This window comes from Melozone crissalis, unplaced genomic scaffold (assembly GCF_028551555.1).
Source record: "Melozone crissalis strain CALT ecotype California unplaced genomic scaffold, PUWL_Pcris_2 ptg000006l_1, whole genome shotgun sequence".
NCBI classification, from domain to species: domain Eukaryota; kingdom Metazoa; phylum Chordata; class Aves; order Passeriformes; family Passerellidae; genus Melozone; species Melozone crissalis.
The window spans coordinates 14,589,177-14,603,403 of record NW_026535784.1 but is presented as its reverse complement, the minus strand read 5'-3'; the positions used below and the strand labels follow the sequence as shown (position 1 = coordinate 14,603,403).

Below are 14,227 nucleotides of genomic sequence, written 5' to 3'. Positions count from 1 at the left end.
AAATGTCAATGCCACAAAACAATAAAATTGGTAACACTTCTGATACTCAGAAATAACCTTTGGAAGTGTGGGGAATTCCAATATAAAGCTGATTTGCACCAAAACACATGACAATGGCATTTTCAGGAATCCTCCCAGTTGAGTATATAACTCCTGAACAGGTAAGCCAGTTGTGTAAAAGCAAACTGGCAGTGCACCACAAACCACAATTACAGCATTAGGATAAATCAGTACACAGTGGCTTCTTGGGGGGAGTGCACAGATTCAAAAGTGTGAGGTCTAGGACGAACATACTTTCATGTCTTACCTTTCTCTGCTTATGCCTGGCTCGCTTGGCTGCACGAGAACTGCTCACAGGTTTGGTTTCAGAGCTGTTTATAAACTGTAGCAAGTCCTCCACCTTTCGATGGTCAACAACACTTTCCCTTTCAGAGATCTGATCTGGTTTCTTCGGCTGCTCCTCTTTCCTTTTTGTTAAACGTAAACGAAGCTTTTCTCGCATCTCTGCATAATTTCTACTGGTTGGTGCAGCTGGAGGCTGAAGGACACACGACAAAAATTTAGTGACTAAATGGAAAAATTTCACTGACTTAATGCTTTTGAGATTTTGAAATACCAAAATACTCTGCCTTCAAATAACACAGGAGGTCCAAACCTCTATCAAGCTCATTGTTTCTATGTGAACCTAAAGTCTATTTAACAGGCAACAGATCTGCCACACTTAGTGCTGGCTTCTGAACTACATTTTCCAACTGAAAGAACAGCAGATCTTGAGGAGGATGGCATGAGTAAGAAGACAAAGAAATAACCTTTAAAAGCAAGAAAAAATACAGTGACTTTTATTTCCATATTCTCTTGTGACTGGTAAGCTGTATTTGAAAATTTCAAAGGAGCAGACGCTGGCTCTGTTTTTATTTCCCATGAAATCTGTTTCAGAGGTTGAGCTACACAGGCCTCTGGGCTGTACCAGTGAAGGGCTGGATATCCTGCACTGAAGCCTGCCAGCCCACCCTCCAGCAGAGTCCCGTGAATAACTCAACACTGCTGCAAGTGGAATCCTTGCATCATGTTCCATATCTGTATTTCCAATCTCTCCCCTCCTGATGCCTTACCCTCTCTGCTCCTGTACCAGCCCTGGTGCCCATCTGTTCACAGCTACACCAGTTCAACTCACTAAACCAGCAAAACAAAGCCTATTAACTTAAAAATCCTGTCACATTCTGCCACTTCAGCAAAATGAATAACTTACTGTGCAGTCAGGTAACCATCAAACACAAATCAAGCATGGATATGGTGGGAGCATTCAAGGAGAAATGGGATGCCTTCCCTGGCCCCTTTAAGCCACAAGGCAGGGGATTTAATTCACTTGAACAACTAAGATGAAACTGACCTGATCGAATACATGGCAAATAAGCTGAGCTTTTACTTCAAACAGGAAAAATGCCAGTGACTCAAATTTTACCAGTAAACTGATTATTACAACAGGCCACACACAGATTTACAAGTTAAGAAAAAAATAACGTGTTATATTTCAGCTAAGAATCTAGAGGGTTTTTTTTTCCCTCCTTTTTAAAGAATTGGAATAAAGTGAATACTTTGAGGATTGTTATTTTTACAGCTAGCAGACTAGCTCATAAATTGCTGTAAAGATTTAAACTAATATCCTATGTAAAGGGTACTTTTATCCAAACTCATCACATTCATTGTAACTACAGTACTACAGAGGAGCAAATTAATTTTGCAAAGTTATTTAAACGGCTCAATGCCCCTGTTTGCAGTTTCAGTCAAACATGGCATCTATTATCCAAATCGGTTGCTTCCTAAATCTTTTAGTCATTTTTATTGCTCTTAAATGCTTTGAACTGGAAAGGTTTATTTCAATCCTTCATTTCAAAGAGGAAAATTACTTTTCAACTCCTTTTACAACCTCTTGAGTGAGTTCCAATGCCATCCCCTAAGATGCAGTCTGATAAATCACACGCAACCTTATGATGAGTAAGTCACAAAAAAGCAAACAAAAGCAATTTAAAATACAAAAACTTACTCCTCCATGGCCGAAGAACTCACAGTAACAGCAGTCACAGTATTTTCCTTCCTTCTGATTTGTGGAAGTTGAGGTACTGGAGCTATGCTCTGAGCAGCTATCTTCATCCTGGCTCTCCTCCCCATCATACTGCTGATGATCGTACGTGTTACTGTTCTCACAGCGATGGCCCTCACAATCAGGGTCACTGTGTCCAATTAAAAAAAAATGCTTATAAAACCCTAATGATAATAAATAAGGCATAATAATAATAATAACCAATAACAACAACAATATTATTATCATTATTTAAAAAAAAGAAATGTATACATGTTCCTGTCTCTAACAGGAACAATGGTTCTCGAACTGGGATATCAGTCATCCTAAAGCTTTCACCCACTAACTTACAAATGGAGACATTTGAAACCAAGCAGCAGGATAAAATGATACACAGGAAAGCCATCTATAAGAACCAAATTTAGTGATGCCCTGAACAAGCATGCCTAGAGAGTGAGTTTTGGAACAGCTCTTCCTGGCTTTAAACAGGTAAAGTATTTCAGAAGTACTGACTAGCTTTTTTTAATGGAATAGTTTTGAAACTGCTGCCCTTCTCACCATTTGTGACATCAAGAAGGTTTCAAATGCAGTTGCAAATCTCCTGGTTTTAGATATATTTTCAAGCTCTTGACTTAAATAAAAAATCCAGTGTCAGCTAAAACCTAGAAGTTTCCATTACCCTGTCTGCAACTTGATTTTGAAGGGGGAATACTGGCACATCTCTTCAATAAGCAGGTACACAGCATTTGATTCCCCCAGAGCTCTGTGTAACTGCACACAACATTTCTACTGCCCAGGTCTTCTAAAACAGAGGTGATTTTGCTCCAAAAGAAAGTAGCATTAAAAAAAAATCCCCTCTCTTGTCTATCATTAGTATTTCTTTGTTCTTATGTTAGAAAGGTGAAAACAGCTCATATTCTGCCTTATCTACAGAATATGTATAAAACTGCTGTCTAACCTCCCTCCCCCTTCCCAGATTGCAATCACTGCTTCTGGGTCTCTCTCAGTTCATTTTTTTTCCCGAACAAAAAATATCACATTAGCACCTGGAAACAATGATAAAAAGTTGGATTTCTACTGTGTCCATATTCAATTATGTCCCTGCACTACATAAAAAAAATTCTTTACAAAATTGTGATAATTTCTCAAGTATGAAAGAACAGTTACTTATCTTGAGACATCATCAATAAAACCAGTTGGTAACAGAAACAAGGACATTTTTAGAAGTATTTACCAAACCCTACCTAAATCTCACACCATCTTCCAAAAACTTACAGCAGCCAGGAGACTACATTGATACCATCCATGATCACAGCCCCACAGGTCAGAGCTCAGAGCAATGACTCAACTGCTTTTCTGTTATGCCTCCACCCTTCAGACACATCCAAGGGCTGCCACCATTGTCAGCCTGCCACAGTACACAACATTACCAGAAGACAGCTCCACCAAAGTGCTTCCCACCTCCAAGACCTGTGAAAATCTTCAGAAATCACAACATCCCTTCCACGCTAAAACCACTGTATAAATGGTAGGAGTCATATCTAAGAAGCCTAAAGTGCAGTCAGGAAAACATGCCACTACATGGCAGGTTTCAAGACCATGTATGACCTCTTTATATTCTGAGCTAAATTACAGAGTAAGGTCTTCACAGCTTTCCACTCCTGCTTGCCATGTAATGCCAAAATGACAGAAAACAAGAGGTCTGCGTCTCAGCAGCCTCATTAACCAGTAATTAGAGTAAGGAAGAACAGTTTGATTTGTATATCCCAGACAATATTTCTAGAAGTGTGCAAACATTTCTTTTCAAGCCTCTAAATTCAGTAACTGGACTGCACAATGGAAATCATATTTGTGAAGTCTCACACCAAGCTAAATACTAAGTGTCTGCACTTGGTTTCATTTGCTGAACACAAACACAGCTTTCACACTACAACCAGTGGCAAAGGAGAAGAGGTATCAGTATTTTCATTTCCTATCTACTGATTAAAAAAGAATGGCAAGAATAACAACAACTTACCTGCAGACACTTGGTGGGGCACTTACAGAGCTGTCTGTGGTTGAAGTAGGAGGTGCAACTGTAGTAGGACAAAGACCTGAATGAGGATCCACAAATCCAGGGGCTGTTGCAGCAGTTTTGGGGAAAGAAGGAGCAGCAAGGTTTGGAAGATGTGGTGTGGAGGCTGGAGACAGTGCAGCAGGAGACAGTGAAGGAAGGGATGCTAAACTGGTAGGACTATTTCGTGGTGCAACTGGTGCAGAATGTCTATGATCCTCTTTATTAATATTGTGGAACACTTCACCTAAATTGGTGGGAAAAAAGAAACCACCTACAGTTAAAAATAATTACGAAGTCCCCATAAACTATCCATAAAATCATATAGAGTACTGTATATTCTCAGCTTCTATAAAAACCTGCAGTATTTCAACTAATTTCCATTACCAGTTTCCAACCCTAACATCAAGGTCTCACAAAGTTCTTCAATCCAGAAGACTTCAATCCAGACAGAGACTACCTCAAGAATAATAACAGCAATTAACAAAAATCATCAAGATGCATGATTTTACTAAATTAAACACCTATATAAATCCTTATAGTTAGCTACATGTACTTGAGCCAGTTACTGAAGCTGCATGTGAGTTACAAATCCTTACCTATCGATGAAGGTCTCTTGGATGATACTTTGAACTGGTTGCTGCTCGACTGCACTGTAGTTGCTGTGCAAGAGACAGAAGAAGTGGCAGAAGAGGTTGCCATGACAACTTTATTAGCTTCCATAAAGGCATCCTGGAAATTGTACAGACATTTCTTCTTTGCAGCATTTTTTTTCTCTTTGCTGTCAGTAACTGCTGTTGTTTCATTGCTAGATGTAGTAGGAAGTGCTTCGGGTCTTATTTCTGAGAGTGCTGGTGCTAATATATCACTCCCTTCAATTGAAACAGAGTAATTAAGAATCACATAATTACTGAAGTGTCTTTACAGGATTTAAATTACACATTCGATAATTCAGATGCAGACACAGGATATATTGTTAATGTTGGATTAGTAGGATTAGTGAAGGGAATCCTCCTTTCCCTCTCCATCCTCCCAGATAATGTAGGTGTAACAAAATCTGCTGGGAAGTATCAGAGCAGAATCACAAACCCTGAAGACAGAATTCTAAGAATGTCACTAAATGTGTTAATAAGCAGTAAATGTGCTACAGGTATCTTCACCCATTTATAATTGAAAAATTTCAATTTGACAACATTTTAACATGCTAAAGATATAATATGCACTATCTGAAATCCAAGTACGCCATGACAAAATTGTAAGATGAAACAACATATCCATTTATCAAGACAAAATTATAAACCATTTATTAATTTATTTGAATTGCAGTTAACAGAAACACGTTTGTGATAGACCTTCCAGATGAGTCTGCCACCAACCATCTGTTGGAATAGCTACCCACAACTACATTTGTAAATGGATGAGCTGTCCCACTGGGGAAATTTTCTGGATGTTTTTTATGCCCTTCTTTTTAAGTATCACTGTAGTAGCTTTAACAACTTAGCAACACATGAGTCTGAAAAAGAAAGCCAACACGCAAAACCCCCAAGCCTCCTTTTGTATACAAGACAAAAAATAAAAATGGCTTTTTAGTATTTGCTAGGATGCGAATGGAAAGATTTCTCTCTCTAATTTTCCTTTTGTTCTTTCACTTTAACCAAGAATTGGCTTAAATTAATCTTTTTCTTGATTTGAGCCTTTTTCTCAGTGACAATGTGGTTATCTGTGTGCATTATAAGAAGTGGGACACAGTGTCTTGTTACCAGTGCTCTTACTACCCTGTAGGAATAAGGCAGGCTTTTGTGGAGAAGTCTAGAAGTTATTTAAGTTTTCCTTTACAATACTAAACTTCTGAAGACAAACAACTCTACAACAACCACAGGTGAAAACCAGCATGCTATTTGTTTGCCTTTAGCATCTTCTCCCCAGTACATAAGAATTTATTTTCCAATTTTCTGCCCAACTGGAGTAGAGGTGGCAGCAAATCTGCCAGAATCCCATCTTATAAAACCATGGTGATAAAACCCACCATTCCTGAAAAGAAACATAAAACATAAGGCTTTTAACTAGTCAGTATAAAGTAGCAACAAACCCTCACCAGGAATTGTGTCAGGCAAAAATGTAGCAGGATTCCAGTTCTTGTCATTCATCACCTCTGAACCCCAAAGACTTATAAATTTAGAGCTATTCCAATCTGGAGTGCTCCCAAAACAGCTTGGATAAATATGATCTTGCAGAGATGCATTGAATACTTGATGCTTGTTTGTATGATTCTGAACTGGAGCTGGTGGTAATGCCTGCAACAAAAACAAAGAATATCTTCCCCATTAATATTCTGTTTGCTTGCACAGTCACTCCAATAGCAATATTCAAATCATAGTGTTTTAATTGGAAAAAGCATTATCAAAAGTATAATAGACACTATTTCCCAGAAAGACAAAAAGGCTGATTTGTTGATAATTGTAATGCACGTAACATATTACACAGATTGCATGTACATGTGTATATTTTACACTCACAAAGCACTGCTTTTAGAATTAACTAAATGATGAACACAAAATATCCAAATCTCAAAAAATAGTTGTGTCAATATATAATTAAAAACAGTATTTGTATGAATTTAGAACTTGCTAGGAATTACTACCTTTCAAAGCATGAGCTGCCTAAACAAATTAATCTTCTCTGACATGACAATCATTACCACAGAACACAATTGTGAAAAAGGGATTACAAACACTTCAGCATTGAAAATAAGGGCAAGAGAAAAAGAAACAAAACACATAAAACAATAGCTAATTATTTTCTTCCTTTCTTTTAATTTTCAAGTATTAAGTGGTTCCTAACTTAAAATTAACAAGCAAGGAATACACCCCTTCCTTTTAAGTACCAAGTGGAGGGAAAAGAAAAGGAAGCACACATTTTTTCTCATTTTATAGAGACAAGTTGTTTGGGCTCACTCCATTTCTTCTGGCTGAAATTGTTTACACATTCTAAAATTACCTTTTCCCAGAGACCTCATGCAACATAAACATTATATTCAAATACTGCTACCTTTAAAAAGGAAAAGCAGCTTTTTTTCTCTTTTTATACTAGATTTGATGCAAATTAAAAGCTATGCAGAAGTAGATAGAGATATTATAGATAAAGATATTAAAAATATCAGTTGAGTCCAAAGACCTTTCAGACATTAGACTCATGGCCAAACAAACTACTTAAATACATAGTCTCCCTTTTTTATAAAGAAGGATTTTCATTATCTGCCTAATGGTGAACGTGGGAGGGGCTGGAATAACCTGCACTGAAGAAAATTTGACTACATGAGTGCAAAGAAATACTTAACATGGTCTCAAAAGAACAGCAATGGGCTGTTGCTGGCACATTGCAGCTATGGAACAGAAGTAAGGGACACCCAAGACAGGAAAACCCAAAGTGTATGCTAAGAAGGATAAAAAGAGCAAGTAAGAGTCATCTTGATGGATTATTCTACTCTGCTTGCAACCTTGACCAGTGGATCAGACCAGGAGAAGACAAGGATGTACCTAATGACAGAGGCTTTTTTTACCCCTCTCAGCATCACGCACAGTTCAGCTGCTTTAAACATATGTGAAACAGCATCCCCATGAACAGGGAGGCTTGGGTTTAACTCATATTTCTGAAAAGCTGTCACTTGGTCCCAATTCTTGTTCCACATATTTCTCTTGTTTATTATTTACGAGTTTAAGGTCAAAAGAACTTTGCAGAACCTGCAGAAACACGAGTTCTCTTGAAGGACAAAAAAACCCTTACAAATATGAAATAAGACTCCTGCGTCTTTGCTCAAAAAAAACCCAACAAATCCCAACCAAAAAACAAAAAGGAGAAGAATTCACAAAAATTTTTAATTACAAATCTCAGAATATTATTGCCAAAATGGAATACTAAATTTTTCTGATACATATAAAATGAAGACAATTAGTTTTCTTACACTGACTGAAGATCTATCACTGCTTCCACCTTGCAAGCCTCATTTGACTCAACATGCTTCCTAATCACAGTGAAGACATTATCAGTCTTCCTGATGAAAAAATACCCTCAGCCATTCTCTATGAACCTCCCAGCAGTTCTCCATCTCACTCCCTGCCCCTCAGCATTCCTTGCAAAAGAAATATTATAACCAAACCACAATTTGGAACAACTTTTCATTGTTTCACTGATACTCAGTCATGCTGGTTCATACAGCTGTACAGAATTTCCCCTGGGATGGGGATGCATCCATCTCCTTGGTCAGGCTTACCTTATTGTGTGTGAAGGGAGAAGCAGTGTACAAGGTGGGATGGATAAGTGGACGAGGCAGATGAGGAATTGTATGCAATGGTATATGCCCATGGATGTGAGGGTAAAGATGAAGTGCAGGATGTGCAGGTTTTTCAGGATTCATAAACTGGTGCCCAGCAGGCAGGCGTCCAGTAGCAAGTGCAGAGACTGTTAGTCCTGAGGCTTCTTGTTTGCAAACATGACATTCACAAGCATTTGGACCTTGGTCAGCCTACAAAAAAACCCAATAAAACCCATTAAAAACTCAATCTACTCAACAGACAAAAAATTCCTACTAATCAGTAGTATTATTTCATTTTCCATACATCAATGAATATTTTCAGAGCATCCATATAATTTTTTTCTAGTACCAATAGAAAAGTCTCATAGTGAAGCAAAAGCACTAGTGAAGGATCTCTGTCTTACTTAAAAGAATACCCTAAAGACTGAGAGATTTCATACCATACAGAGATTTAATGTCCACTATGAGTGACAACAAGCAAAATACTGACACAAACCTTGACAGCATTCAATCATTACTAGGCAAACACCCCAGTAAAAAAAGAAAAAGCCTAACTGGATTAATATTGTTCACAACTTTCCAAGCATATGTAAAAAATGGGTGTAGGAAGTAGTGGTAAGAGTTGATTAGCTGATCAAATTGGAAGTAGTCCTCAGTGTAATAGGCAGAGCACAAACAGCATGTCAAGGGAGGCAATCTCTCCACTCTGCTCAGCACTGGTGAGTGAGTGAGTGAGCACTGGTGACTCCAGTGCCAGGCTCAGTCCCAGGCTCCCCAGTATGAGACAGGGACACCCTGCTGTCAGACCAGGGAAGGACCACAAAGATGGGAGCATCTGTCAAGGAGTGATGGACAGCTCTAGGACTGTTCAGCCTCAAAGAGGAGATTCACCCTGACTGGGTGGAGAAGGGATGAACAGAGAGGACAGCAGCAGGCTCCTCTCAGTGGCATCCCATGAAAGGGTCAGAGGAAATGGACACACTTAAATACAGGAAATTCCACTCAAACCACTCATTTGTGAGAGTGGCTGAACACTGGAACATAACACCTACAGCAGCTCTAGAGACTCCACTCATGGTGGTACTCAAAATCCAACTGGACACTGTGTTGACCAACTCTCTTTAGATGATCTTGCTTTGACCAGGAAGGTTGGTCTGGATTATCTCCACAAGCCCCTTCTAAACTCAATTACCCTGTAAATGTGTGAGACGGACATTTCTCCTAAAAATTTCACAATTGCACCAACCATGAAAAATCCACACTTCAGAAACTTGTACAGATCTCAAGGTATCATCAGCCTCTGTTGTCTCAAAAGAACTCAAGACTTTTGAAGAAAAGCAGCCCAGGAAAGAGCAGCTTCATTTCCCTTTCAGCTCATTATTTTTTGCAGCACTGTCACCTGACATTTCACTGGTAGATAATTTATCAGAAGCAATACCAAGACTACTTCCCAATTTCTCCTTTTCCAACCAAAGTGGCAGTTCACATTTTTCCAAAAATGTAACAGTTAGATTAGCTTTCTAGAGAAGAACTGACAGGTGATGCTCTTCTTACATATCCCTTCCTCTCAGAAACAAGTAACTCGTCATCAGCATTTAAAGGCATTACAGCCTTTAACACAAGGTATATTTTAACAAATAACAGATGTCATCAACCAAATACATGAAATTAATTCAGTTGTATAAAGAAAACAAACCCCCCCACCTTTATAATAAAAAAATCAGTACTATCCAGAAATCAACACTAATCTACTAACAAATGAAAATGGAGAAAATATTTCAAACAAACTGAAGAGATTCAAAACCCAATTCTGACAAACTGGGTACTGAAAAGGAATCCAAGAGAAATAGAGGTACTGAGTAAATTAGCAAAACCAAGAGGTAATGCCAAAAAATCTCAAATTCACATGACATGTATAAGTGAAATTCATCACTTAAATACAACACTACACTACTCAGCTCTGATTAGATCAGACTGAAAAAAAGAATGTCATTAAGAGTTCCTCAGAATCATTCTGAAAATACTCTTACTCCTCAAAGAAAAGAAAAAGGCCAAATCCATCTTTTTATCTTGCATTTTAGTTTGCTTCCCTAAGGCAAGCAGACTTATATAATCTAATTTGATTTTCCACAACAAATACTGAATCTCTTTCACCAGTTTCAAACTAGTCTGACAGAGGTCTCACCCCATGTAATTTTTATGGCATAGGTCAGCAATACATAGAATAAACCCTCGATGTACTTGCTGAAAGAAAATTGGTTTAATACTCTTAATACTTTCAGTGGAAGGTCTTAAAACATCCTAACCAGAGGATAACACTTGCTGGGAGATGATTATTGTCTAAGGTCTCAAAGGTGCACCACTATGCACTCTCTCATGCAATAAGAAGAAATGAAAGTGACAGTCTCTCCCAAAGCAGGGAGCCTGTGTTGTAGCTGCAGGGCAACTTAGATTGAAATCCTTGTGGTTCCAGAGACAAATCCATTGGATCCTTTGCTTTGGTGCTCAGTTGTTGAACCAAACACTGTTACTTGCAGAGCAGATAGTCCAGGCATGGCTCTCTAGGTGGTCTGATGACCTCACAGTCAAGAGCTTCATAATCTCAAGCCATTAAAAACAAATAAACCAAACATCCCAAGACCCATGCTGTTGAAGTCATGTAACGAATGTATATACACAGGGAAAGGCAATCCTCAAATAGAGGATATGACTATCCTCAAATATCAAAGAAATATGTGTTAACTAAGTACTCATAACATCCACCCCCCACCCTAATTAATTTCAAATAACACCAATATTTAGCAAAGGGCAGGCTGATCTTCCAAACAGAAATGCTTGTTAGTTTGTTTCTCATTCATACAGGTAGGAATAGGCTTTTTCCCCTTTTCCTGAAGTAACTTTTAATATAAGTAACATATTTCAGGTTTTGACTAAAAGATTATTTGACATGACAAGGTAACAATTAGTTATTTTAGGTGTCATACTTACCTACTGACAACTTAATATTTTAAGTTAAAAAATTAATTGACGATGTAAATGTCTTCTCATTCAACAGCCACATTTCAGAAATTAATCTACTACAAGATGCTTTTAGATGTCTGTACCTGCTGACTGGGGTAAGAAGGTGGTGGACTATCCATTTTTGTTTCCTCTTTCCTTAATGCCCTTTTTCCTAGAGACATTTCCTCCTTTTGAGTCCCTGGTGGTTCACCACTGCTCTCCCCATCTGCTTCTTCATCATCTGCTTCTGAGGAACTGCTGCTAGTACTGCTCACCTGAGGAGACTGGACAACATTAGCTCATTAACATGGGGACATTAACAAGGACAAGCCTTTCTCCAGTGAGCACATCCAAAAAGCAGAACAAGCTAGGGCACTGCAAATGCTGTACCTCATCTTTCAGGGCCATGTTCTCACCGCCGCCGTTCAGCTCGCTGTGGATTCCGTTCATGTTGGCTACAACTTCTGCATCGTCGTAATTATTCAGTGGGTAGATATCAGCAAATTTTGCTGATAATGGTGCAACATCATCATCATCACTACCACTGAGGGGAAAAGAGGCTTAGATAAATCTCAGTGCTCAGTTATAGTGAAAGCAGCTAGAATACCAAGATGAAATAAAGTTGAGGGCATCCCTTGTATAAATGTTCCAATTAGGAGTCAATGGATGGTCTTCCAAGTTGTTCAACTGAATTTACTTTTTCAAGCAAGTAAAATCAAACAATTTGCCACATAATCCTACTCAATGTAGCAGTCACATGCCTGAATGACAGACTTAATTGAAAACAAGGTTCTCTGCTGCTTTTGGGCAAAATATTTTTCAAACACTCTTTTCTGACCAAGAATCTAGGGAATTAATAATTCCAGGATACTGATGACCTTCAATTTGATGAAAAAAGCTTTATGCCAATGTCTTCCTTCATATAAATTGCTAAGTGGAAAAACCCAGAATATAAAATTTGAGTTTTTCCACACGTTAAATGTTACACCAGTAAAAAGGGAACACTGAACACATCACAGCAGCTCTTAAATTTCTCAATAGTCATTAGTTTGTAGACAACCTCACGTCTGCATGCTTTTCAAAATTAGTTCTAAAATAGTGGAATTTTTTTGCCTAACAGATAGATAGTAATAGGACGTGCACATTTAATTACTCACTCCAGGGAAGTGTTGCAAAGATCAGTTAGTTCATGTTGCTACAATAATCCAAAGCTCTTAAAAGAGCTCTTAAACTGTGCACTTTTATCTTTTGCATTCCATAAAATACTCAACCAAAATTTAATTACATGATGGCACCATTAGGTATATTTCAAATGTGCAATGAAGAAACAAAACACAGCAGATAGTATACGACATAAAATGGCACTTCCCCAAGGAGCAATGGTATTTCTCTAAAAATAGGCTTCTTACAGTAAATAATACTTGGATTCAACTGAACTAGCTTCTGAAGAGACAAAGTGAACAATTTTTGACATTTCAGCACCAAAATTAGTGAGAGTTTATAGAAATGGCAAAGTACACATTTAAGAACACGTAGCAGTTTTCAAGTGCTCCCTGAATAGGTACAGAAACTACAGCTCTGTAATGGAATACTAAACCATTGGTGGCAGTAGATAAATGCTTAGAGAAAACGGAACTTAGTGACTGACAGTGACCAGAAACACCCCACACACCTGCACTGTCCTTGTCCATCACACCCTGTGAGCATGGAATACAATGGGAAATTCCCCAGAAACACCCCACACATCTGCACTGTCCTTGTCCATCACACCCTGTGAGCATGGAATACAATGGGAAATTCCCCTGACTGTACCTAAGCAGGTATTTCACTATTTCAGTGCCATACTGAGTACAAAAGCCAGCCCACCAGGCAGCTTTTACTCTTTGGAATCACGAAGAGGTGGAAGTTACCATTAGGCTAATGACTCAAATCTCATACAGACTTGGATTGGAGTGTAAGAAATTGAGTGGCAGATACTTCTGATAGGGACAACAATTTTTGATGGAAGCCATACTAACACAGGTTCAACAATCCAAAAAGCCATATAATAAAGGCTTTTTTTGGAACCAAAGCAATTCATGTGAATTGATGATCCTTCAAAAAAAGGAATGCCAGTTCCCTTGCTCATTTTAGGAAAATCTGACATTTTAAGACAATGTTCTAAAGCAGTCAGAATCTGATGTTCCCGTAATTGCAAAGCAGGAAAGCGTACTACAGAAACTTCTAGCAATAGTGGTAATACAGTATCCTCAGAAATTTTCAGAAATCTGACAGCATCTATTTTAATATATAACACATATATATATATATATAATATGCACAACAAACAGCTGGAGTTGTGGCCAGCTGAATACAGTACCATTATTAAATAATTTTCTGGGGCTAAACTAGCATTACATAATGATAGCCTGCCAATGTCATTTGCCTGCTTAAGTTCAATTAACTATAAAAATTTAAAACAGGAAAAGGAACTTACAAAGTTGGTGCAGAACCATTATCTGCGAGGATGAGTCTGGGATGCTGCTGAATCGTGATAGGTGAGCTGGAACCAGATCCTGAACTTGCTGAAGACATACTGGGTGGGCGGATCTCGGATAAATAATCCGGAGCAGAATCGATTTGTAGTGGTAACTGGTTAATGTGGATGTCATCCGTTATGGGAGAATCCATGATGCCACACGTTAAAATGTGTGAAAGGCTGCAGTCATCACAAGTACATCTGCTCAAAAATTAAATTACAGATTTTTATGATCTTGTTTAACTAGCATTTATTCAAAGTAAC

General features: G+C 38.2%; 1 protein-coding gene across 1 annotated transcript in view; it reads right to left on the bottom strand.

Annotated features, from left to right (window-relative positions):
* The window catches only part of FAM193A (family with sequence similarity 193 member A), a 76,696-nt gene that overhangs the window by 8,830 nt on the left and 53,639 nt on the right, over positions 1–14,227 (bottom strand). Inside the window, exons 11-19 of the mRNA XM_054292610.1 lie at positions 13,922–14,164; positions 11,836–11,989; positions 11,550–11,729; positions 8,404–8,655; positions 6,229–6,427; positions 4,733–5,005; positions 4,098–4,380; positions 2,045–2,231; positions 308–538 (exon numbers count right to left, since the gene is read on the bottom strand). Of these exons, the coding sequence (XP_054148585.1) occupies positions 308–538; positions 2,045–2,231; positions 4,098–4,380; positions 4,733–5,005; positions 6,229–6,427; positions 8,404–8,655; positions 11,550–11,729; positions 11,836–11,989; positions 13,922–14,164 (2,002 nt within the window). The remainder of the gene's footprint in view (positions 1–307; positions 539–2,044; positions 2,232–4,097; positions 4,381–4,732; positions 5,006–6,228; positions 6,428–8,403; positions 8,656–11,549; positions 11,730–11,835; positions 11,990–13,921; positions 14,165–14,227) is intronic.